Genomic DNA, 27765 nt, shown 5'->3' with positions numbered 1-27765 from the left:
GAAATTCCAATCCCCAGCATGAAAGAAAAAGTAATGTTTTGACTATTCAATATCGTATTTTTAATTACTTAGAAACACAAAGTTAGAGACTCTGGGAAAGATTAATGTTACAAACAAAAAAACCTTCACATCTATATGATGTGTGCTAGGGGTGAGCAGACTTTATTCCCCAAACCACTAATTTTAGCTAGAACTGTCAATTTCACTAGATCGCAACATAGACCAAACACTCTTGGTACACCAAAAATTAAAAGGAGTATGCCAAAGGCAATTTACAGAAGTCTAAAACCCATTTTTAAAAGGTACTTTAATTTGTTCATTTGTACCTGTAATGACTACTGCAGTTTTAACATTAAAAAGTCAGTACTTTTTTCTTCAAATGGAAATCATCTGTGGCATGTACAACTATTACAGTGGTTTAGTATTTATATGTGTATATATATTTTTTAAGACACCAATGTTTCATTCCTATTAAGCAATAGGTCAGGTTTGGCGAATTCCGGTGAAGAAAGTCACAGCATGTCTTCTCCCCTCAGAAATTGGCATCTCAAATAGTAACATTGACAATAGTTCTTCACATAACTATGTCCAAGCAGTCTGTTAATTTCATTTTCTGAAATGCTACACTTGAGACCAAAAGAAAAACCAAATAACTAAAGTTTCAACAAACATGTAAGTGATGACTAGAAATATGCCACAAAATTATTTTTACAATACATTTCTGCAGAAATAATCCCTAGGTGAAGCTTTTTTTTTTTATACACATATACAAAATTTAGACAGCAATATACACATAATCACAGTGAAGACGCTGGCAAGTTCACCAAATTCATAGTGTAAATACAAAATGCAAAGCAGCCTTCAAAGAGAACAATGCTACACAGCAAGCATAGCTAGCTTGTTAAATAGCAAACATCAAAAGTTCCCTGCAAAAGGGATGCAGTGCAAGAAAAGCAGCATGCACTTTGATACAAATAGCAGTTTATGGCTAATGGTTGACATAACTGGTAACAGTGACTCTCGAGTGGCTGTGCATAGTAAAACTCCTATGTCATCTGTTTTCCTTTATACCATTCCACAAACTCATCCAATAACACTGGCCCTGTAGAGAGATCAAATAACTGTATTTTACAAAATTTTGTAAAAGGACACTGAATGATTAAGCTCAGAGAAATAAGTTATTTTAGAACACCAACACATGGCAGTACTTACAGGCTCCATCTTCATCATAGTTACTGAGGTCAAGGTTAATTGTTCTGCTGAATTCAAGAACGTTACACCATTGGTCCTTATTGATAACTTTGTATTTTGATTGCTGCTTGAAGGCAAGAAACAGAAGTTACTAAAATATATTTTCAACTCCCTCAAATTCAGATTTTCTTACAGAAAATTTAAACCTTGTGATGAATTATTAGTTTAGGCTGTATGCCATCTAAAACAAAACAGGATTAAAGAAACCACTAAGTAGTCAAGCTAGTGGTGAATAATTCATGTTTCTGATTAAGACACCTTTTAGTGGACAAACATACAGCAATAAAATGAAAGTCCAAAAGCAAATCAAAGACATTCTATACTTTGTCCTGCATTAAATAAACTTTAACAGCATAGGGATTTGGGGAAAAGGAAGAAAGGAAAGATAATCAGTCGCAAGTACTGCTTTGGGGGTTAGTATATTCTAAATCAGAATAAAAAATTCTTAGCTGTTCATTCTACCTCTAGTTAAAGTATCAGAGAAGACAGACCAAAAAAATGTAATTCTCTTTCAAACTTCATACCTCTAGAAACTGGTGAAATACTGGAAAAAGGGACCATGTTTTTCCTAAAAGAAGGCCCAACATACACTTGGCAGTATTGATATCTAGGCTGCGCTGGTCCTTTTCCTGCATAAAAAGGAAAACGTCAAAAAGAAAAAAGAGCATGATTTCAGGATTTTTCACTTCCTCCACTGCCTGTACTACAGCTCACCCATACCTAAAACAAATTAACAAATAAATAATAAATAGCAGTATATAAAAGTGGTTTTCAATAAAACATAACTTCCTAGTAAAGTTTCCTTCCTCATAGTTAATGGCTTGCTATACAGAGATGCTGCTTTCTATGGACTTTCCCAAAAAACTGTCACTGCTATTGCAAATGAGGCATACACTCCTGTTTGTGACTTCAGACCTTTCCAGAAAGTAATGGCCGTTAGACCCATACCCATACATCTCTTAAAATAGTATTGCTGCATATATTTCCTGTGGTATTATTACAACTACATGAACTGTCACTAGGTAGTTAAGCAGCTATCAAGTAACACTGACTATGCAAGAGTGAGCCAAGGAGGTTCTTTGTTCTGTTATTCTACTGATTACATGAAATTCAGATTAAAGTAATTATCAAATGAGCAGAGGAAACATAATACACTAGCACATGGAGACCCCTCTCAGAACTGTCCTAGTTTTAGTTCAACATAGCAGTAGTATATTAGGGCTTAGGGGGTGATTTTTCTGTTTCTGCTAAGAAAAAGCATCATCATCTGTACCCAGCAGATTTGTTACATGTAATCAGTAGGAAAGTTAATATATTTGATAATACAACTTCTGCACATCTGAAGAATACATGTGTACACGTAAGATTCATTTGTGTTATTTTAAGTAGTTTATCCATCTACATTTGTTGTCTTGAGATTAAACAAATTTTGGTGAGAGATGGGACGTAAAACTCCACCCTTTTATGCCTTGGTTATAGCATTAAGCTATAAATTCAGAAATTAATGAAATCACAAAAAATAAAGTTCTATATTAGCTACTGTAGACCTTGATCTCTCTGTATATACTCATTATTGCAGACTGCAAAGTCTAAATTAAGAAAAAACAGGGATGTAGGGATATCCAGGACACAGAACAGTGCAAGACAAAGGGAATTGAGCCCTATGCCTCACCTCTACAACTGCAGTTGTATGTATTTCAGAATACACATCTTTATTAGAAAAACAAGCTCAAAACATAACTGAATTGTCTTCTATCATGTAGGAAGGATGTGGCAGAACAAGATCCCAGTTCTCAGACAATTGAATGCCTTAGCCACAAGGTTACCCTCTCTTCCTGAAATCCATTTCATACAAAATACACCTCAATTCTAAAATAGTGTAGACAGAATTTAATGCAGATTTGTTTTGGAAGGAAAGTGGGGAGGCCAGCAACTCTGAAAACATCATAAATTGTTTTACATTCTGGTCACTAAATCCAAGAGGGACTTCACTCAAACTTATCTAGAGGAAGAAAGTAAACTCCGGGATGAACAAAGCCTTTTGATTAGTAATAAAGCTGAAAAACAAACCTGCAAACGCATTTTTAAATTAATGTGATACAATTCTTCCACTTATTTCCAACATCAAATAGTTCTAAAAACTAATCCTCTTTCCAAAGCCCATTTACACCTCTGTCACAAATACCTTTAAGCAGAAATCATACTGCTGTGAGAATACATTTTATTTTCCATATTGGTATACTCTGAATTCTTCCCACACACTAAAGTGTTAATGAAATCAGGTTCTGTTGCCTTTACTTTGGCTGTGCTGTTTTCACATGCCTTACATTAAGTTTCTACATTCTCTCTCTCTGACTACTGTTCAAAACAAATTGTTCAGATAAGCCCTTTATACCCACCTCCAATTGCCTAATGGCACATCTGCCATGATAGATGCTCCAATTTCATTCTTAACATATATTCCAGATACTTACATTCTCTTTCTCGGACACAGTGGAAAGAATGTATTGACAAACTCTCATAAATTTCAGTATTTGTTTTACACTGATGGTAGACAGTCTTTCTGAAATTTTTTTTCCAGTATATCAGATAAAAGACCTATTTAAGCCATGAAATACAATTATCTGTATGTTCTCAAACTCAGCAATGACAATGGCAAACAGAGAGAGAAGAATGTATTTGTGCTTAATACCAACACATGGTGTTTTAAATTCATTCCTCAAATCCATGCTGACATAAATTATGCATGCTGCATAAAACCTTGATGATACTTTTTTTTTTTTTTTTTTTGGACAAACTAACTCCAAATACCAAATTGCAACAGAGGCTTTCAAAAATTCTCTCTTGAAACTTCAGAAGTTTAGACAAGTATTTTCTGCATGGAGCACTTCCCTGAAATGATTACTCTTAGGATGGAAATTACACAATCCTCTGGATGAAAACACAAAACTGCTCCCATGAACTTTTTTCTATCAATCATTTCAATTATTCTGATAAAAATTATATATAGATTCATCTGCTGCATCTAGAGAAACTTATCAACCTTTGTCAGCAATCATTTCTATTCTTACTGGATGCCACTCTCCTATAGACTTCCCCTGGCTCCACAGTATGAAAAGTTTAATAATCTAACATTGTTTTGACAATTCGCTTGTTGATATGCCTTTGACTTGCAGTTCTACAATCTGTTTTTTTTTGTCACAGCATCTGTGTCTGTTTAAATTATTTTTCAAGACCCCTGTTACTCACATCAATTTGGTGCCTCTTGAAAAAACTCCATCCACTATTCTCTTTTTAAGTTTTTGCACTTAATTTAGACAGGCCATCGGCTGGTGTAGATTTGCTACTACCAAAATAATTTTTAATCTATTCCAAATATTTCATCAGTAGCTTGAACTTCTTTGGCAACATTAATTATTTCTAGCCTTTGCATTTTACATTGAGCAAAACTGGCAGAATAAACCTTCACAGAGCAAAGGAAGAATTAAGATGTTGATACGGCTTTTTTCCCCTCTTGTACTACCTAATACCATGCATTCTGTCATATTCAGCTGTAGGTTTCCTTGGTTAAAAGTGAACTACTGTGAATCTCTGCATGCTGACATGCAGAAAGCAGTGATGTACCACAAATCTGAGGTACTTATGACAGACTTAACTATCAGAATAGCTATCAGTTCAATTTCTTTTTTTTTTTCCTCATGTTACTTTTTTTGCTGCAAATTTTCTTGGTGCTTTTGGTTCTCCTGCACCAAAATCTGAGCTTCAGTTTTGCCTGTGATCATTTTAATGTTAAATCTTCCGTACACTCCATCACGTTAGCAAGACGGATGTCCAAATTCCATGTCAAAATGTTAATTCAGAAAATTAAAGTTATTTTATTGGTTCCTTTAAGTAGGAATAGTCTTAAGCATATTATGGATTCCAATACCAGGTACAATTTTATCAATACATATTTTATAGTAGGAAGACTGGTATAAGGAGATTGTTTAATAAACACTGAGAACATCATCAATGCCCTTCCAACAGTCTTCTGAACAAGTATTTATATTATATCATATCCAGCTTTTATTATATTAGTTATTTTTACCACCTGCAGAAATGCCTGAAGTGCCTTCCTGTTTTTAATATGTTTATGCTCACAAAATTCAAATAGTAAAAAAAAAAAAGCTAGGGTAATTATAAAGCCAGTGGAAGTAAGTGGGAAAGCTCCAATATGCAACAGAATAGTGCCTAAATTATTTCCTTGAAATCACAAAATAGCTTGAAGCAGAGAAGTAACAAAACATGCCAAAACACTAAACCACTGAACATCAAGCATCCTATATACTTTTCCAGTTCTGGCATTTTGCATATACTTTTTTAGGACACAAACAGTTCCATTTGTTAGAAGCAATCTTGAGTGGCATCTTAGGAGAAACAGAAGTATACAGTCTTTGAATTGTTACTTATGAAAGTAAAGTTTTAATTTCAGATGCTGGTCTTCCACAGTACTTACCCGTGCAAAGTCAAATGCATATCTATAAATAAGCTTAAAATTGGTAGGCTCATTTAATAAAGATCTCAAGTAATCCAGAGAATTTCTCAATTTTTCTGTAGTATCACATCTACAAGAAAAGCATAAAGGGAATTTAGAGTCTGCATTCTTATACAGATGCCTGATGTTTTAGAAAAGACTCTCTTAAAAAGTATCCCCATCAGTCTCTTCAAAATACATCACACTGTACAGAGGCATGTTTATGAGTTTTTCTGCATAAAATGCTTTGATTAAACTCACAGTGTGAAACAGATTTAGATAAAATAGCGAAGTCTTACACTGGTACTCTGATAAAAATTCGTTTGGGTTTGTAGAAAATGCACTCTCCAACAGATTGAACTAAGAGCTTGTCCACCCGTGGCAAACAACCAGTAAACGACAGCAGTGAAACAATACTTCAATAGTTTTGCTGAAACTGTAGAACTTCCTACACAGTTTTAGTGATTCTGTTCTGGAAAATAAGGCAAACTGCAGTTCTTTCTCCAACTCTCTATGAAACACGTGATTATTCAACTGCATTTATGTTACTTATGCCATGAAGATAAGCTCTGAACTGGAGAAAGCAACTCTTAGAAAGAACATGATGATGCAGTCACAGAAAAGATTTTTAAACTATACATGCTCTAACAATATACCAATATCTAATAGACAGGTCCAATCCAGCGACAAAGATAGATGTCCTTGGGGACAGAAACAATGTCGAACCTCATGACATTTCTGTTTTCTTAAGACTGCAGACATTTTAATCCAACCATATTTAAACGTGCAGCTGTCGGGTTTCAGTTGTCTCTAAGTGGCCATATCACCACAAATATGACCAAAAATGTATGGCTTCTACTTAACACCTAAAGCAGAGAGGTCTACTGTGATGTGTCAAAACATCAAAGTGTGTTTTTTCAAAAAAAAAAAAAAAAAAAAAAAAAAAAAAAAAGGGTTTACTATAACAAGAGGTTTTTCAAAGCACTTACTGTAGTGATGTCATTCCTTTTAACCATTCTTGTAATGTAAAGTAGCCCATGTTTTGTGCATCCAACTTCCAAGCTAGTACAAGCATAACTACCTGTTTTAAACAGAAAAAAAAATGAGGACTGAAACGAATTAAGAAAAAGATCCACACATTTTTCAAGTAACTACAGTTCAGTAGGCTACAAAATGCTTTACTTGTATAAATGGGCTGTTCAGATCTTTGCTACGCTATTTTAAAAGTTAAAAACCTAAAAGTGACAAACCTGTACATAATCCAACAAAGAGAAGATAACAGTGCAAAGATACAGAGTGAACATCCACACAAGTTACCAGTAGCACCTTACTTCAAGGGAGCATGCACAGTCATCTAGCGAGCAGTACAGTGAAGAAGATGAGTTCGTGCAAAGGCTACAGAAAAGGTTTCTCAAAATTTAAGTACCAATTTGACAAGTTACATTTGACATTTGTTAAACTCTCATCTAGATTAATATCAGTTGCAATCCATGAGCTCTGTGAAATCAAATTATTCTAAAGCTAATAATGATCCCACCTGAATCCAGCTACCCAGGATACTGTCAGCCTACCTAATTTTGCAGGTCTGAACATGCAGTATAGTTCAAGTAGATGGCTGATACATAAATGCTTCAGCCTTGCCCAAAAGGCAACAGAGTCCTTTTCTCATCTCACACAGAAGACTGAAGCAATAAAGAATTTAGATAAAGTGATACTGTAAGATTACTATCTTATTCAGGAACTTAAGAAAGCACCTTTGACATATACATGGAAAAACTTGCAGGACAATTGACCCTGCAGACTAGAAGGAAAAAAATAATCAGGTCATTTAAATTTGCAACTCAGACATTAACAACTAATATTAATGCAGCTCTATGCAGTCTTTAATGTGAAATCAGAATACCTACTTATACACCCAAATGTCTGGATAAATCTCCAGGGTTTATTATACTAATGAACACCAAAATTAGCAAATTACATCTTAGATTTCCAGTAAATCTTTCAAAACCACAATTCTCATTTTCCTTAGTCAGAGATGATGCTTTATGAATCCTACAAAAGATGGGACTTGCATATATATTTAAAAAGAAAAAATTAGGCACTAGGAAAAAGCCTGTAAAAGGCACAATTACTCCTTTTAAAATTTTATTTACTTCTGTATAGACATACATATAAAAAATACGTTATTATATATATTCCTTATTTGTGTTTTGAAATGGCATAATGGAAGTGCTAATATTGCTCACACAATTTTAAATCCCTTTCTCTCCTAGAAAACCCAAAGAAAACATTACTTTGTAGTTTGTAGTTTCTACATTAAATCTCCAGCGTTGTCTCATTGTTTCAGAAAAGACAACCACTAGCTGCTTTTTTTTTTCTTGGGGGGGGGGGGGGGGGGGAGTGAAAGAGAAGGCGTGGCAGCAAAGAATTTGAGTTTTTACAGGTTGACAGTTTGGGGTTTAAAATAAAGGCAAGTTGTTTCCAAATGTGTATATAAACCTCCCTGGTTTATATTTCTTCAATTATTTTTTTTTAAAACTCCCAAGAATTTTTAAATTCTTGCTGGAAAAATAAGAGATATAAGACTGGCTCATGTACATCATAACAGATTAGGCATCTTTTGAATGAACTTTGAACTTACATTTTCTGGTTCAACTCCAATGTCTTCACAAAATTTCTCCATACCTTCTGGCCCTACAATGTCATCAGTGCCTGCAAACAAAATGCATTTTACTTAACTCTGAAAATTAAAACTGACCTTCACAGCACAAGAGAAATGCAATCACACAGTACAACCTGAATTTCCATACACGATTTTTTCGTTTTGTTTTGACATGCAATAAATATTTCCACACTTACTATCAGACTTGGATACACTTAAATCTTTATTTTACCTTTGGAAACAGAAAAACTGTAGAACAACCTTTCATTCCTGACAGTATCATTTATTCTACCCATTTACTGAGATAATCTTGGACGAGTAAATTAATAAGATCTTTAAGAATGCACTTAAAACTAGCAGAACATCCACGTAATATTACCACGGTTAAATGAGTGGACAATGGTTAGTGAAACTAATTTTTTGGCTTGAATCTCTACTATTATAATGAGATCATATCACATAAAAATGTGATGTATAGCTATACAGGATACAAGACATTATCATTCCCAGAATCTCATTCCTTATTGTCTCATATATTATCTTTACATAATGTTATCTACAAAAAAAAGCCTAAAATAAAAATCTCGTGCTCCTGTTTATTCATATTGCTATACCATGGTCACACATCATGTGAATTTTAGCAACTGCGGGGGGAAGGAAGACATGAATTACAGCTATTGCTTTGCCAACTTAAAAGGAAAAAAAAAAGATTCAAAATATAGATGCTATTAAAATGCACTACTACTAAAACATGCTGTTAAATCAAGATATTTGTAACTTCCACAATACTGTATTAGAAAAATTATATAGGCATTAAGAATCATACTATGCAATTCTATTTTTTGCTAGAATTATTTTACTCATGTTTAAAAGGGCTCATTTGGGAAAAAAACGTTAAAGGCTGAAATGCCTACTTTCATCCATTATAAAGATCACATGTACAAGAAAAAGATGTTTTATAAAGGGAAGATCAATCTATGTTTTATTATTAGGTGACCTACTATTCTAGAAATAACAAGGTTTAATTATATCTTTTCCCATCTTCTCATGACATCCTCTCACAGTTCTCTGAGTGTACACAACAGTCTTTAAAGAGACTCATTCTGTAATGTAAAGACACACTAGGGGAAAAAAACAAATGCAGTGTCAACTGTCTGCATATATAAAGGAGAAAACTTATGAAGCAAGAACACAAAAGAGATTATTCTTTGAAAATTCATTTTTTAGAATGTTACTCAATACTGTAAACAGAATCATACTCTCCGCTTTTCTCTGTTTTATCTTGGTGCATGCATCCAATGGAAACCCAAAAGTTCTTTCATGTACAGCCTTCCTTTCATCCCTTCTTTCCATGAAAGTCTTGACAAAAATGAGTTATCCCTGTTGCTAGAGTAAAAAAATAAATCAAGCTGGTCAGAAAGGCAAAGAATCTAACAGGTTAGATTTGGCTTGAATTTGTCTGAATCTCCTCTCACAGACTGCCACAGACAAGTGGGATCTCAAAGTATTTTATTTCGTTTATGTAATTTTATTAGAAGGAAAAAATAAAAACTTATTACATCCAACTAAGTCACTTTTCATTACATGGAAGAAGTAGACAAAACAGAACAAACTGCGAGCAACGTTATCCAAGACAGCGTCAGAAAACTGCAAGATGATCTTATTTTGTTTGTCTATCACCTATTTCATTTCCTTTTGGTCTTTACAGTCATGAGATAATTTTTCCCCATACTTCAAGTTCTCCCCTTCAGACAACCACATGTAAAAAAATTAATGCAACGACCAACTTCACTATTAAAGACTCATCTTTTGTGACCACAGATCATAATCAACAATCCTCGAAGTAATGCCTGAAGAGTTTTCATACACAACAGCAAGAATAAATAATTCAGTCTACCTTCCCTATACCTTGCAATGGAAAACTATATAAAGACAAGACTAGTAAGCGATACTTGAATTTATTCACTTCTTTGTTTGAAACCATAAACACCAGATTCAGCAGAAGTAAAACAAAATGTTACTACCTCCCCCACCTTTTTTTTTTTTTAATTAAAAGACATGCTTATCCTGAAGCATAATTCTGTACTATTCAGCACTAACATGGTAGATGACAGAACTTCTAAAGCCAGAGAGGTAACAACATTTTGGACAGAAGCACAGCTTTAACTGTAGATTTGCATAGTGAAGTTCCAAAATATTTTAAGTTACACACCTTCTGTATTCTTTTTATAGAATAGAGACAAAGACAAAATTGCCCCTTGAACTCTTCAACTTCACGCTACACAGAACATAAGAAAAGCTTCTTTAAGACTTTTACAAAACAGCCTCTATAGTCAGTCTTGGAAAAGCTCAGTTAATGCAATTTTTATATTCCAATGTAGATTAAATTGTTGTTAGAAGGAAATTTGCATTTTACCCTTACCTGCGTATTCATAGAACCATTCTAAGCATCTCTTACTTGAAAAGACTTCTTCCTCTGCTTTTATTCTAGTCGAATCATATTTTCTATACATACTTAAAAAAAGAAAGAGAAACAAGTAATTAATTAATCAATTTTTTAGAAGCAATCTTTTAGCCAACAGCCACTGTAAGCAGCAATGTTTTTCCTTTCATGAACCAGTTTACCCAACATTCTGTCTCATATCCAGTCATTTGGGACACTGTTTAACAGAATAAGAATCACTGAACCGAAATACTGTGTTTGCTCAGTCTGTCACAGTTCAGCTGATTCATAATCATTATTCATGTACATGAACTTTCCTTACAACAAATACAGACTAGTTCAAATTCAACTGCAAACTGCTTTGTGTGAGTTCAAGTAAGACTTGTGCACACCATTAGTTACCACAGTCAACTCATGGGCTGCAACTTGGAATTAACTCCGGGTTTAGACCCACAGCCATGTCACAGTCAACACAGGTCCAACCTCTAGGTGCACACATACTTTGTGCACTTTGAATTATTAACTACGGAGAACTGCACACACTCTTTTTGCCTCCTCAAAAAATCCTATAGAAGGCATAAAGGCCAAAATAGACGTGACCCACACTGACATTATCCTAAAGCCAGTAAGTTGGTAACACAAAGGAACCACAGAGAACAGGTTACAGGTCCTCGCTGACAGTAACTCAAGGAACCTCATTCATCATGGGGTAAACAGTTCTCTGAAAAGCTAGATCCATAGCACCCCTTCCCCCCAGAGATGACCGGCAAGGTAATGCTCTCCTTCGACAAGAAGCATAAAAAATTTTAACTACATTCAGGAAACAACACTGAAGTACCAGTCTCCTGAATTTAGTATCTGAAACACCTAAAGCACGGAAGGCATAGCAGAAGTTGATGAGTTACTCTACCCCATTTAGACTTCTCTGAAACAGAGACAATATTATTCGTGCCTGTTAGAGGAAAGAGACTCAGCAATCCAAGTAGTTGTTCACTGCTGCATATGTGTTCTCTGATCCATTTCCACCACTCTGCAGTAGCTTGGGCTCATAAAGGCTGAAAAGAGCCAAGTAACAAATGGCTCAGACTAGAGGAGGTAGCCAAGAATGGCTCTGTAAGTGTTCCAAGCATGCAGCCCTTCCTCTTACAGTGTCAAACCCTGCTGGGGGAGGACAACAAAGTGGCTAATTGGTTCAAGGAGAATTCTGAAACAACTTGATGAAATTAATTTGGAGTTGATTTCATCACCGTTTTGTCCTTCTAGAAAGATATGTAAAAGGTGTCTATACTTATGAGTGTAGAGTACACTGATCCCACTATCCTCCACATAGCTCAGCTATCAGCTATGAGAAACTGTAGGCAGAAGTTAATGGCACACAGATCATTCTGACAGTAATTCAAAGAACTACTTCATGTTTATTGTCATAGTTCCTTTAAAGCAACTAACCATTAGAAAAGTAATACTAGTCAGAGGAAAATGATAAATTGCTAATTGGAAGACAAATACAAATGAGGCTCTTAAGAAATTTCAAGATGGAAAGAAGAATTAACACTGTACTGAAGCACACTGATCTGCAACAAACGGAAATACTGCAGAAAAATGCCAGCCATACATGTCTCAGAAACACATATATTCATATACCCACAATTTGTAGGATTTTTTTTTCATTTTCATTTTGTAAACACTTTCTTCTGTTTGAATTACCTACTTTGTATAAGCTTTACTGCAGTTGCAAAGGAACAGGCAGACAGCACTGCCCAGTAAGTAAACAACTAAGCCAGAAGGTGTAAGTCATTCTCATACTTGCAGAATGAACTGTGATTATGAAAGACCTACCCAGTATCTTTTAGGCTATTCTGAATTCAGAGGAATCAAAAAAATGTCTTGAGACAAAGGAAGGAGGCATTCTGCCACTTTGGCAGAAGTCTAATTACTCAGTATCCCCTTTTTTGTAGCAAACAAACGTGACAAACACCAGCTGGAACACCAAGTTGAAAATTGATTGTAGCAGGAGCTAGTCAACATCTTTATTCTGTTCTATTCTATTCTATTCATTCAAGAAGTCTGTAAGAGCACTGCTGGGACCTAGGACATGCAAAGCTAATGCAGTTCCCAAAGACAGACATTCATCACAAGACTCCATGTCTTTTCTTACAAAGGAATGATAACCAAGTGCCTCACCCTGCTTGTTCATGTAACTCATCAACACACTAGCTGTCAGTATGTGAACAGTGGATTGGGGAAGGAACCCTTAAGAAACAAATTTATTGTCAGAGCTTTGGATCATCCATGTATTTCTGAAAAAGGATTCCTGCATCTACAAGTGGCAGAGCTAAACACTGTAGCCTGAAACAAGACACCAATGACAGCAGTATGTGTAAGAGGAATGGTGAACAAGAACAAAAAACCCAGCCCTTTTTATACATTCACTGCATCTACGCATAGCAAGTTTTCGTAAGACTGATATGGGACTGAAATTCATCTGTTGTGCTTAAGGCTAAGGTTATTGTTTAGAACTGCAGGGAAGAACAATATTCATTAGTAAGTCCATGTGCCCAACATACGGCCAAGTAACTCCAAGCAAAATGCTCTGGCCTCAAACTTATCATTGTTCAAAAAGCTCAATATCTGACCACTGGAGTTTGATTTTTGAGAAACCAGAACTGATTACAGATCTTCCAACCTGTGCCAGTAAGAGAAATTACTTCACAAATTCAGAAGACAAAATCACAAAGGATATTATCTTGAGCTATCCCAGTCTCTGCTACAAGCTAATTAGCCAGACATTCATTAAAAGTGCAGGTGACACCATATCACATTTGTAATGAAACAGACTATGCACAGCCAGAAGTATAAAACCATGCAACAAAAATGGCTGGATGCATCTCAGATGCCTTTCTCTCAACCCAAAGGAACTAACAGCAGATGACATACTCTGCAAGACAAGGGTGACTTGAAAAGGAATATGACAGAAACAAGTAAAGCCAATGCAGACCCAGTATTAGTGATCTCTCATGTATCAAGATGAAGCCTGTTCTCTCCCTGCTTACTCCAAACACCAAATGAGTTTCTCTCCCCAGTCTAGCCAAGCCAGCTAGTTCTATTAGCAAGAGACTCCTAATCCCTGAAGTGCTTGGTGAAGTGAGATGAGCAAGGAGATACAAGCAAGTAAGCAGACAAGTATCTGAGATTACAGCCTAAGACAACTCGGTTCAATTATCACAGGAAGTCCAACCTGGCAGCACAGGATAAAGGTGATTCCAAAGACTGTGTCCTCTGAACTATCATTAATACAGATTTGATTGCCTCAAGAGCCATATGTGCAGAGGAGAAAAGCATAAACTGCCAGAGACATCTGGCACCCATTTTGTATCTTAGAGTATTTCTCATATCTTTGGAATTTCTCTGTACATACTGCAAGATGATGTGCCTTGTCTTTGTGCTAAGGACAGTGTCTCTTGCTACACAGACAAATACAAACTGCCAGAGTGCACAGGGTAGATATCTGAATACTTTGGGAGCACGAAATATCTACTGAATATATCCAAGTTTCAAACAGCAAGTCCTCAATGGCTCACAGCTTCCTCAAGATGACCAGCAACAGTACCTTCAAACACATGCACAACCATTATGCTTAACACGTTACAGTTTGGTAATTTGCTTATGCATTGATGATCCCTAAGAGGAACCTGCAGAGTTTCAGTCACATACCAGAAGTGAAAGAACATACTGCTCAGAGTCTGGAGGAGAAAAAAACTCCTGGAACAGGATTGCTAAAGGGTGTTTTCTACATCATCAGAGCTAGAAAGGTGCATGCAGAACTTCCTCCCAGAGTGTCTGCTATACCTATTACCTATCACTACTGGACAACAGCAAACTCTGAGCCCTTTGCATTTAGAATTACCCTTCCATTTCTGAACCCTGACATGCTGCCCATGAGGAACAGCAAGGAAAAAAAATATTACCTATGGGCAAAGAGTATGTATTTGTCTCTCAGATGAGACACACATGCAGGTACAATGACTCAAAAATCTTCACTTGAAAAATAATAGTTTTTATTAGTTTAGCATGACACTCTCAGTGTCAGGACAGCGACAGCAGACTTCAAGAAGTGTTTCTTTATATTATAACCAATATCCCCTTAAAAAGAATTTAGCTTTTTCTTTTTTATTATCTCTTCCTAACAGCCATTTTACCAACTAGAAAGAGGAAAGAATGTGGGACAGGGCAGGGAAAAAGCAACATGAGATTAACCTGCCTAAATTTTGTAAAAGTGCTATCAACTGCTTAACCACATTTAAATGAAGTTAACAGGAATGTTTGCATTCCATCATGACCTAATAGCTGACTCATAACATACATTTTTAAACTTATCCTTGAAATATTCTTATGAGCTAGGGAACTGTAATATCCCTGCAATAAAGATGAGACAATGTAGTTTATAATTGGAAGTGCTATAAGTAGATGTAAACAAATTAAAAAACCTCAGTGTCTAGGCCTTTCATGTTTCTTTAAGTACATCATCATCCATATCTTTTCCAGATTATTTTCCTCCATTCATAATTGATTTGGTGGGAAAACAAAAGCATGAAAATTCCATCCAGCTATTATGGGGTGACTAGGCTAGTCATCGTAAGAGTACATGATCACTGCCAGCAAAAAGAACAAGGTCACGGTAATTCTCTTCAACCTACTGCAGTCTTCAAAGTTGGGTATCTACTCCTGCTCTGAGAATGCTTCAACTGTACTGGAATTTGTTAAGAGCTCCACCTACCACAACAGCAACTCTGCTGCATGCTCCAGAATATTCAAACTGAGATCAGTGAAAGCATGAAGTTTAGGTCACACAAAACATTCTCTTGATTGTGGAAGCTGGTAATAGCTCATTTAAGGGAACAAAAAAGAAGAAAAAAAAGTACAGTTTATTAAGGTAAGTCAAAAATTAACACCTCAAAGATTTACAGCCTGCTCATTTCATTTCAGATGGTCAGTGTTTACTGAATGAAAACATTAAGAAATTTACCAACAGTAGATTTGTTTCTATGCAGCCAGAACTCATTCAAAACCTTTACCTGGTTTTGTTTGAGCTTCAAACTGAGTAACTAATTGCTTTCAGATTATTTATATTTTGAAAGATGCAAACTTTTGATTGAATTTAAATTAATTAATTTAAAATTTTGGCTAGGAATTTTAATCAGTGCACCACAATGAACATATTTTTATAAAACCTTACCTATTTATTCACAATTAATGATTTTAGCAATAGCTTCAGAAATACTGTAGTAGAAACAAGTGGCAGGGGGGTAAGAGAGATGTTTTACAATTTGCAAGGCATAACAAAGACTGTCTAAAGCAACCCTGAGGACAAATTTACTTGACTGGTAAGTGTTATCAATGAGTATGTCTTATCTCTCCCTGTTTAAAGATTTAGAATCACCTCTCAACTTCTAAATTAATGTTTTGAACTTCAGGCTTACTTAAGGAGTAGTATATATAACAGCATACATGCTCACAGTCACGTGCCCAGTTTAAGTTTCTTCAGAACTATTAAGTGAATTTCACTGAAAAGGTGTAGAAACAGGGAAAATTATACCTGTTGATACTTGAAAATCTCTACTTCAAGGAATAAGGTCTAGACATCTATGACAGTTGGTTAACACAGGCTGTCTGCATGGGGCAGGACCAAACCACTTAGTAAAGAACAACAGAACAAAAAGATTCTCAATATTAAAAGGTTTTGAAAACTTCCAAGGTTAGTACACTCCCATTTACTTTCCCATGTTAAAAATAGTGTGTTGAACGTGTTTTCAAAACTTGTGTTTTTCCTCTATGTTTTTGCCCTCAGCATGATTCTGGAATAAGGAGTAGAATTATTTTTGAAATGAGACTATCAGAAAGAGAAGACATTACGTTATACAGCTCATTTTTCCCTAAGGAAAAAGCCAATACTTGGTTAGAGATTGTGTAACAGACACACAGCATTAGATAATTACCTAGCAAGTACCTTTACATGAAACTGACTTCACCTTTCCCAAGACCCTTCATACAGCGATGGAAGAGCAATGTACAGAAAGTGTATTTTTAACTCCAATTTGAGAATACCCTATACTGTGAGAGTTGTAAGTACAATAAAGTCAAGACTGTGACACTGAGAGGAAAATACAAACTAAGTCTTCAGGTCATTATGTTCTGTTGAGTGTGTGCTAAACTGTTTACTTCCAATAGCTATTCTTTAAGACAGGATAAATCTTACTGTTATCCAGAAATGAATACATTGAGTTTTTTTCATTATGCATCATCTGGTATAAAAACTCCCTTCTGCTGAAACACTGTATTCATGGTTCAAGGTGACATTATGAACATTAATTAACAGAATTCAAGCTCTTATATAATAAGGGTGGAATGCTAAAGAACATGTTTGGAATCTTTGTTTTCCATAATCAGTCTACGCATGAGATCAGCATTTCCAAATAACTTCACTAACAATTAGATTTGTTACTATAAATGTTTTTCTTCAATAGCCAGTGTCATTATTCCACTAATCCTTCCAAGATGAAGCTGTATCCCTAACAGCCTGGAACTGGGAGTGAAGGCTATTACAAGCTCCCTGCTATCAGATCTGTTTATGAGTTTAAGAGCCTTTAGAAATCATCTTCTCTTTCAACACAGAGCCCTGCTGAAATAAGCTTTCTGGAAAGAATACGTATCTCAAAAATATTACTATCACAGTTGAGGAGATTATAGGAACATACCACAAATAGTGAAGACTGAAAATATCACCCAACAAAACTATCCACGTAAAGACTAAAAAAACAAATTTCCTTTGTATGGACAAACCAGGAGGAATCATCAACATTTGGTCTCAGCTGTGATAACACCATTAATGATGACACTCCTTTGGTAATCTTCAGACTACTACCTAACATTTTCACACTGAAAGCAAACAGGAGACTCGCAATTACTGAATTTATTTGTTAATGTTGCCCCTGTAAGTTTGCCACTGTAACTGAGAAACATACAAAACTTACATCATTCCATAAGCATTTGAAATGACGAATCATCTCTGTTAGGAAATACAGTCTCTTCTGGAAAGCACACATTGTATTTTTTCATTGAAAGTAGACATTCAAGACCAGACACTGACTACCTTTTTTTGCTTAATACAGAATCCACACAGGCCAACGTCCCTTGAAGGCTTACCCTGAGTTACTAGTAAGCAGCTTCTAGGAAGTTTGCCTCTAAAACAAAAGCAATGGTACAGAACTGGGCCTAGAAGCCCCTTATTCCATAAACTGGCATTGCACTATCCATACTATTTTTATTGTATACAACATTCTCTGCATACAACGTAAGAGGGAAGGGCTTTGTAAATGACAAGGTCTGCTACAGCACATTGCTGTAGAGGTTCCTGATTTCAGATTGATTTCTGCTTGACCAGCTCAGATATCTGACCTCCAAAGACCAAACATGACAGGCATGAGCTCCACCTGACAAAGAAGCATGGAAGTAGGAGACAGCTTGCTCTTTGTCTAACTTGTTCACAGAAGGTTACAGGGGCATAAGCCAAATTTGAAAAAAATCCTTCCTTGAAAGAAAATAGAGCTCCAAGACTGAGCTGAATGTTCAGCAAATGATTTCATATTGCCAGTCATGCTGAAATAGAAACTGTTTTCTTGAAGACCAAAACAAAAGAAACTTACACACTGGGAAGCAGAGAAAGCCCAAAAACCTTTAGAAGTTAAGAAGGAACACAGATAAAAATTGGAACCACACCAGAGAAGAATATTCCCCTGTGGCCCATGACTGGCAGATCTGGTTTCGCCTCCACTTCTAAAAGCAGGCTGAGGTCTTCCTTTTAATAAAGCCTACAGAGCAGTGGAATGAAAACTAGATCCATTAATTATAAACTGAAAGGCAGATATAAAAAAGAATCCTTCAAATTATGCCTTCAAAAAGCTCTTAAAAATTATTATATATATACACTGCTGATGGAGTAAGAAATCAGTTTCTCATAATTTTCTTATTTGAATCGCACGAATCAGTATCTCTTACAGAAAACCTTACTTTCTAGGCATTTTGGGTTGTTTGGTTTTACCATCAGTGTCTTGGCAAAGGGAGGTAGAGTTAAACTTGGTGAACCTCTATTTAGATTCTAAGAAACATTCTTTCCTCATTTTGCTTCCATATTGTACAGCTTATTCAAAGATATGCATAATGTCCTCTATCAACTACTTAGCTTTTATATTTTATTTCTGAAAAGCATCAAAAAATATTAAGAACATGTACTGCTTTTTTGTTCTTGCTAGTGTTACGTATGCAAAGCAATGAAAGGGAGAGTTGAAATCTCTTTCTTCTGCATCAACAGATCATTTAATAAATTCCAGTGCAGCTACAGTTGTGCAACCCTATTAAACACAATGGAGTTACAGAGGCATAACCAGAGGCTTAATTTGGCTACCAGCATTTTTCTTACTCATGCTAGAGAATAAAAAGGAAAGCACACAGCCTGATTCCAGGCTGACAGTTAGGAGAGAAATGCATCTTTTTACCTTCCTGAAGCTACTTGTTATGGAAGCATGTGTTTTCTGAGTCACCGGTAATACACGAATGTAATAGATCTCAAATTCTACTGACGCAGTGGCAACCAAATTTCTGGCTGTATACGTCACTTTTCTACATCAGGACAGTCCTGTACCTACCATGCAGGAGCGTACAGTCCTGCAGTCCCACAAGTTCTGAATTTAGTGCACATAAATAGCGACTATCTTGCACACAAAGAGCACATTCAATGGTTTTGGAATGACTGAGGCTGACTGAACATACACATACTGAAAATCCAACACTTGTAGAAGTCTCAGCTACGCAACACCTATGCCAAAAGAATACATTGCTCATGCACACAGTTATAACCCATTTGCGCTTCTGTTGCCCAGAGGGAAGCTGAGCAGCACCGCCTCAATCACCACTCCACCGCTGGCTATCACCTTTGCCTGGGTGATCTTCACCTTTCCCTCACATGATCAGCATCAAATCACAACATGCTAGGGAGGCTAGCAGGACTTCAAGTAAGAGCTGAGTGGGCTACAACTACATTCACTTTTCCGACAAGCTGTAGATTGAGAATGCCCAATCCAGATCTTACGCACGTATACAGGAAGATATTAGTGTATCTCTTAGAAGTCGTTTTTGAACAAACAAGTATGTCTATTTTGACAGCTGGCAAACTCGAGCAAGGAGAAGTTCCCTACAGGCTTCTTGTATGACTAGAAAAAGGTGAGATGCAAACTGAACCTAGATGTGCTTATCAATATCCCACAGTTCAATCACAGGCTATGGTTCCACATTGAGAAACCAAGCAAATTTGAGCACCATTACCATTAGTATTTAAAAACACGATCATATCAGCTATTCAACTTTAGATATTCCATCAGTCTTAGCTCATGGTAAGATGACATACCCATCATGTCTACTTTTCTTAGCAGATAAATCATCTCCTGCTGCAGGTCTCCTCTTTTTCCTTGGAGGCATCACTTTACTAAAGCAGTCTGATGAACTGCAAGACCGGAGACTTCCTACAGAGGGAATTAAAAACACCAGTACAAGAAATGAAACTGTTGCAGACCAGTTAAACTGTGTCCACTAATAGGCATATTACAAAGGGAAGGGAAGAGAGGAAACTAGTGGATTTAAAAATTACAAAAGAAATGGTCTCCTTTCAATAGCAAAATCCACCTCACTTTTACATGGTGTTATATGACCAGATTTCAGTTAAGGCCAAAAGTACTATACCAAAACATACAGTAGTGCTACTTCAGTCTAACAAAAGGCAAGAACTGAGACTACCCTGAAGAAATACTTAAGTCCTCAAAAAGGCATCCTTATTTTTAGTCATTTATTCAGATCAGAACTTCTAAAAGTTGTTCATTACTTTTTGAACTACAGATATGACTTAAAAACTAGAGCACCTACCTCTAGAAAACAGAACCTTTTTATTTTTAAGCCCCAAGTTTTTTTGTGATACAGAGAGCAAGGGGTAGGAAATGTTTTGTTTGTCTGTTCTTTGGTTTTGTTGTTCGTTCTCCTCCTTTTTTGGGGGGGGGGGGTGGCAGGGGAAGAGACATTCAGCAACCACTAGGGGAAAAATTAAGTGGCTGGCTGTATCATTTGGACTGAATAGTTCTCAAAGAATGTAGGTTCCCAAGAAGGAAACAGCCAATTCAAGAAACTGATACTAATCAAGTGGCAGTCTTTCCCTCCCCTTCTCTCAGCTACATACTCCTATGTCTTTGGTCACTCTTCAGTGTGCCAGTCCAGCTCACCAAACCTGTAGACAATTAACCCAAGCAAAAAATGAGTAACAACTTTCTGTACATTAGCACAAGAAAGTGCACAGGACCAGCCCTTTTGACCACAGCAAAATAGCAGGCTAACACTCCAGGCAAAATTTTGTCCTACTTTCATATACTGAAGATCAGACGGACACCTGAGAAAGGTGTGTGTAAAAGCAGCTCAAAAGAGCTATCAAAGCTCTAAGTGTTATGCAGAGAGTTTTAAAAGGAAAGGAAGAGAGAGGTGAGGTATAAAAATCCAGACACAAAGCGATGCCAAAGAAACCTGCAAGAAAACATGAAGAACTTCAGCATGCCTAAGCTACCTTCTCTTAGCTTCAACAGCATCCAAGTTTAGCTATGCTTTATTAAGACGCCCACAAAATCTTTTAGTTTAAATCACAGCACAGAAGCAAGCAATACAACTTTGACTACTTTTTGACACCAAGGGAGCAGACTGAAATCAGAGGCCCAGTTCCCAACAAATACTAACGGCAATCTTTTGCTTACCTATTCTTCGTATCTTTGAAAGTCTCTCTCCTGTTATAGGAGAAACACATGTAAGGAACCTTACAGCCTCACAGGCTTTGCTACATGTACTTTATGTTAAACATGCACTGAAACTATTAGGCATATGAAAGCATGGATTTTTCCAGTATTAGGCAAGACTAACCCAGTTTTTACATCAAGATGAACTAATTTGGTTTCAACTAATAAAGCTTTTGCACTTAGTATGCCTTCTTTGGTCTTACCTTTATATTCAGTTCTATTAAGAAGAAAATTATCTCTCTAGTACAAGAAATACTCTTTCCAATTCAAAAATTCTTCCTAAATATTCTTTTTTTTTTTTTTTTTTTTTTTTTAAGCTCCCCCACCCCAGCATCCTCCCAGGAAAGTATGGCCATACCTACACTATCTTTTAGAAAGGAAGTTTTAAGAGTTTTGTAAATTCAAATTATAATTTAACTAGTTATCAAAAGACTTCCAAGCATTACACTCCATAAACTACTATCACATGAAAAAATCATAATGGCTGTGTCAGAAGAATATACTTCTAGATGTGCTGTCCAGAATATGTTACAAAAGGAAATTAACAATAATAATATTTATCTTCTCACCAATATCAGATATATTTGAAACAGGTAAGCCAGAGACCATCAAAAACTCACTGTACGCCTGATGCATTTTACTACCCAGATTAAAGAAACTAAGGAACCTGACCTGCTGAATGTCATTTGTTCCATCTGATTATGTCTGCAAATTAATAATACTGCAAATTGTATTCCCATAAATTATTGAAAGTGGGATGCTTCACGGCTTTTTAAATCAAGTTTCTAAAGACTCTGCCAGTATTTTTTGAAAACCTACACAAACTAAACACACTTAAGATGACAGCAGAACTTAACAGATGGCTAGAGACAGCCAACAGACTCAGACACTCACTAAACTTAACAAATGAAAACATGTGCTAATGAACACCTTGTTTTGGAAAATATGTATGTACTTGAGTACAACCTGTAGCTATCTCATTCCTTTGAGAGCAATTTGGTTGTTTTTAAATGCCTTTCTATTTAAAAAAAAATAAAATCTATTTATGATGGCCACAGGCATTGGATGCTGGTAAAATGCAAGAAAAACCACCAACCCCCCCACAGGGTTTGTCTATTTTACTGGTTATTTAAGTGGGAAAAGAAATACGCAAGGCCTCTGTGAAAAGAGAAGCATAGCAAATTATGAAAATAAAATAAATAAAAATAAATATAAATAAAAGTAAAAATAAAACTTATAGAACAGGAAAATAATTTTGTCAGATCTGCAACCCCACACAAACCAAAGAATTTAACCCAAGAATTCCTGCTTGAAGTCTTTTCCTCATTAAATGATAGGACATTTTTAGTAAGATCACTGAACTTGTTTTAAAGGCTTAAACTGGTAATAGAATTCACCATAACCCAATTTCTCCAATGACTCATATGAAAATCTTGTACCCTTTCTTGGTTTGAATGTATCTAGTTGCAGCTCTCAAACTGACAGAAAAGGGAAGAAAAGAGATAGCTCAGAGATTGGTAAGTGGCTATTAAATGCACAGGTACACCACCCTCTCACACATACACACACAGACACCAGGTGGACAAACATATTGTACATGCTTTCAGAGATTTAACAACTCAGTAACTGAGGTTTAGAGCAAGTCTTCATTATGTTTTAACTGTTGAATGATCTCTAAACTACTAAAAAACACAGTACAAGAATATTACTTTAAAAGTATTTCCTTTTGTTACTAGAATCAGTATATTGAAGGGCAGTTATAATTTTCCTGTAACAAATGCTGAAAGTTAAACCAGGAGAATATTTCTACCTTTTGTTACCATCTAAAGCTAAAAAACTATCAGAGTTTGGGGTTTTTTTTGTTTAAATTCTTGCAATTTCTTATTTTACAGTATAGCTCACTAAGTAGCATCGATATTAACCTTTCCTACAGACAGCTTTCTAATTCTAAATGTAATTTCTAGGTCTAGCCTTTCACAACTAATTTCGTTTCTTAAAGGTCTGATCACCTGCAAACAAACATGCAGCTCCCTCTGACTTCATGCAAAGTTTCACAGGAACTTTACTTACCGAGTGCAGCTTCTCTGATGTGATTATCTTCAAAGTTTCTTACTCCTGGGTCTCAACTCAAGATTGGCAGAACCCTCCTAGTTCTCACTGTTTTTTTGACACTTGAAGCTAGCATTTGCAAGGTAGAGCCTCCAAACGGCTGCTGAATAGGCCACCATCAGCCAAAAGCCTGCCGAGTATAAATGTTGTTTGCCAAACGTTCTATTCAGTACTTCCAAATTTGCAGGAGACAATTTGCAGGAGACAAAGCTACCAAAGGGAAATATCAACTCAAGAGCTAAAATTTACCCTAAGAAATTTAAAACAATATGCAAGATAATCACCATAAGGGAGGGACACTCCTAGAATAGCAACAAAACCAGAACAAACAAAAAAAGAAAAAAACAGAGGTCAATAAATAAGAATTCTACAAGCTGTTTCCCTACAGAAGTGATTTACAGACATGTAATTTTCACCTTCTCTCTAGATAATGCCTGTGAATAATCCTGCTCTTCTGATGCTTAAGTAGAGGGTTGTTTCAAAGGAAAAATAATTAGAAACTATGAATGCTGAAGCAATTGGAAAGATACAGCTGCTCACTTAATGATGCAACAAGACTACCACAAGCACAGTTAACAATCATCACTTTTCAGGTACAAGATGAGAAAACTAAGATACTCATCAAAACATCAAACTACTTGCAATCTTGTTGTAAAAGGAAAAAGCATCTTTTCTATCTTGAATTCCACACTACAGAATTGATTTGGACTCAAGAGGGTTTTCTTCTCTAAAACAACAAAAAAATAGTAGAGGCAAAAATAATTTTTTCCCCCACAAGCTTCAACAGCAGCAATGAAGCCTTGTTTCTCTTGAAGACATTACCTCGTTCTTTTAAACAAGCCAGGTGACAACAGAAGTGTACTTCTACTTTTAAAGACATTTTAGTCTGCATAGGTAAATAAGTCACAATTTAATAACCAAATCATGACTTTAAGCTATTAACAAGTTGCCAGATTTGTAGTTATGACATAAAAACAACTATTATTTCAAATTCTAGAGAGAGAGTTTTCCAAGTTAATGCATATACGTACTAGAAGAAATTGTTCACTGAATCTGAATGCCTGCTTTTCTTACCCCTACAAACAGCTGAAAAGGCAAAGGCCCATGACACGTTTACAGCCTACCTTATTTTTCAGATATATATGCACACAGAATGCTAACACATTTTATGAGACTGTAATCATTATAGGTGACTGGAATTTTGAAGCGAGGTCCATCTTAGCTCCCAAATCACTGAAGGAATTTTGAAACTGCCACCCTCTACCTCTTAGCTATTTAAGATCTGGTTCCAAAAAAGAAATCTGGCTAATACTTAGAAAAGATATAATTGGCTTGAAGTAATTTAGATGTCCAGTACATTTATTGTTAGCTCAGAAACAACTGTTTTGAAATAAATATAATATGCATTAAAAGCTCATTATAAATATTAACCTAAAATTGAAATACTCAGTTTCTTTAAATAGCTTTTAGAAACCTCAACCAAATATAGATATGCATTTATTAAGTCATCCCAAAAGCAGGGCCCACAATGTCATAACATTAACCAGTATAGTTATGTCAGAAAACAAACAGTAATCTTTAAGAATAAGGCTTGCTCCAGAAGATTCAAAGTGTAAAAAAAAAAAATCTCAAAACTAAAAAAATCATCTTTAGACAGGTTTGGCAACACTCAAAGAATCTTTTGCGACAGAATTATTAATATGACGTTCAAATGAGTTCTGGAATCTCAAATTCACAGCGTCTATGCAGTTCCATCAATTGCATAATAACATTAATAGGCCTTCACACTTCTTACTATGCAGTCAGTAATACTGGAAAATAGGAGTTCCAAAAAATCTAGGCACATGAAAATCAAACAATTTGTAAAAGTAATTCTTTTTAATCTAAATTTACATAAGGCTCCCCAGTAAGATGTTTCAGAAGTGTCAAGTCCCACACAAAACGGACACAGGAGACTTCACTGTGCTATATTCATAACGGCCGAAACAGCTCCTTGCATGTGTATTTCTCCTCATATGAGGAAAACCAAGCACACATTTCGACTGAATTCACCTGGAAGTTATGCAAACATTGGGGCTTCACCTTTTTCTATAAGGAGACATAAAACAGGGCAGAAGCATAATGAATGAAAAGTGAAGATGAGGAGCCTGCCAGTGTCAGCCTCTACTTTCGGTTCTCATTTCATACTTGTTCCTGGTTTGAAAGATTCTTTTAAAACTACTGTAAAAAATTACACTCTTTACTGGGATTTTGTGCCCAAACTCATTCAATGGGCATGTTTAAGCTTTAGTAACAGCTTAATTCAAACAACACCATGCAGACAATAGGCTCACCACGAGTGTCAGTATAAAGCAGTTCATCAAAACCAGTAACATGCTCAAACACCTTCCAATAGAGATAATGAGAGCTTGGAGGCTAATTTCTTATACTGACCTTTATGACACAAGTGCTAGGCAAGAGATAAGACAAACTCCAAATACCTTAAGCATGCCTACTCTTACTGATTGATTAGTGACAGAAGGGGACTACCTCAATGCTTCACAACAGCTTTTTGTGATCAAAAGTAAACAAAGATTATGGAATGTATTTTCATACATGAAATCAGTATGTATCTGTGTTTAATTTGAGCACCTAGATCACAAAGGGGAAAGTTCCAAGTCTCCATCAGGAGATGGGAGAGGACGTCAGTTCTAATATACGGATAATAAAACATCTGACTGTCTTGAACGACCTGCCTCAACCTCTTTTGCAGAGGTTTTTTATTTACATGACCAGCTAATTTCACGTACCAAATCACTAACCACACTGAAGGAAAATATTTGATAGAAACCTTTTGCAGCTAGGGTAAGATAGTTCAACTATGAAACAAAGTCACCTCTCACAGTATGGAGGAGGGTACATAAGGCCTAAGTGAGCTCTGTCCAGTCCTAAACAATACAGCCCTATGCATCTCTTCTCACTGCTGTAGGCTAAGAGTGTGCTAGATATGTACGTCCCAGAAATCTCCAGGAGGAGCTGACAGCTCTCTCCACTTTCTTAAGTGCTCAAGGTAACATCAGCAACCATAGCCAGCACCTCAGGATAGACAAAAACTTTGAGACAGATGATAGGACAGATACGGTCAGTTTTAGAGAACAGTTCTGCTGAGTGATCAGGGCTTGATGCCAGTAAGTTATTTTCCTTCCTCCTTAGGTACCATGCCTGAAACACAGAAAGGAAGGAAGACAAAGAAATCAAGGAAGACGCCAGCTCATAAGTAACAAGCGCAAAAAGGAGGTAACATGTTGCAAGATACCAAGTCACAAAGCACAAATGCTGATGAATTAAGAATGGCAGCAAGTTAGTACCGGGCACCTGAGATGAAGGCCTTGAAAAATGATGACATCTTACTGAACAGAAAAGATTTGGACTAATAAATAGCCCTTAGACACTGACTGAAAATCTGCACAAGAAATAAGAAGAACCTGCATCAAAACCACTCAAGAAAAAAGCTGGGTTGTTTGGAGCACAGCATTTAAACTCGGTCACAGGCATCACAATAGCCACAAGAGGTCTTGCTTCTGCTCAGTTCTCACTAATGCTCTTTCAAGAGTCAAAACACTGTAAGAACATGGATTTTCTGCTAGTCTAACGGGTTGAGTCCAAGGAGTGAGAGAAAATTTTCATGAAGTCTTCTAAAGTACTTAGACTAAGAAATAGTAAAATGAAAGATACTGTTGAAACCTGTGCGAGTCCTTCACAACTGGATAAATTAAAAGCACAAACATCTATTTTGAAGAAAACTTTAAAAAATCCTGGCACTTGTTTTCTAAAACTCCTTTAGCTTTCTAAAATATAATTTTCAATTATGTTAGAGAGACTTCTTTGATGAAGCATGTTTAACTTGTTTCAATCTATTTCTACTACATCC

General features: G+C 36.0%; 1 protein-coding gene across 6 annotated transcripts in view; it reads right to left on the bottom strand.

Moving 5' to 3' along the window:
• Positions 1–288: 288 nt before the first annotated feature.
• Positions 289–27765, bottom strand: part of DCUN1D4 (defective in cullin neddylation 1 domain containing 4) — a 38381-nt gene continuing 10904 nt past the window's right edge. The window contains exons 2-11 of one of the 6 annotated variants that reach the window (XM_059817436.1): positions 26931–27056; positions 23817–23985; positions 20327–20441; positions 10849–10940; positions 8406–8476; positions 6754–6845; positions 5747–5855; positions 1776–1880; positions 1213–1315; positions 289–1102 (exon numbers count right to left, since the gene is read on the bottom strand). In XM_059817436.1, the coding sequence (XP_059673419.1) occupies positions 1047–1102; positions 1213–1315; positions 1776–1880; positions 5747–5855; positions 6754–6845; positions 8406–8476; positions 10849–10940; positions 20327–20397 (699 nt within the window). In that variant the 5' untranslated portion in view covers positions 20398–20441; positions 23817–23985; positions 26931–27056 and the 3' untranslated portion in view covers positions 289–1046. Of the gene's footprint in view, positions 1103–1212; positions 1316–1775; positions 1881–5746; positions 5856–6753; positions 6846–8405; positions 8477–10848; positions 10941–20326; positions 20442–21707; positions 21738–23816; positions 23986–26930; positions 27057–27765 lie in introns of those variants that run through there. The other 5 variants (XM_059817438.1, XM_059817433.1, XM_059817434.1 and 2 more) reach the window with 5 other exon arrangements.

This window comes from Gavia stellata, chromosome 5, assembly GCF_030936135.1.
Source record: "Gavia stellata isolate bGavSte3 chromosome 5, bGavSte3.hap2, whole genome shotgun sequence".
Taxonomy (NCBI): Eukaryota; Metazoa; Chordata; class Aves; order Gaviiformes; family Gaviidae; genus Gavia; species Gavia stellata.
The sequence above is the reverse complement of the archived record's forward strand: the minus strand, read 5'-3'. Positions and strand labels throughout refer to the sequence as shown.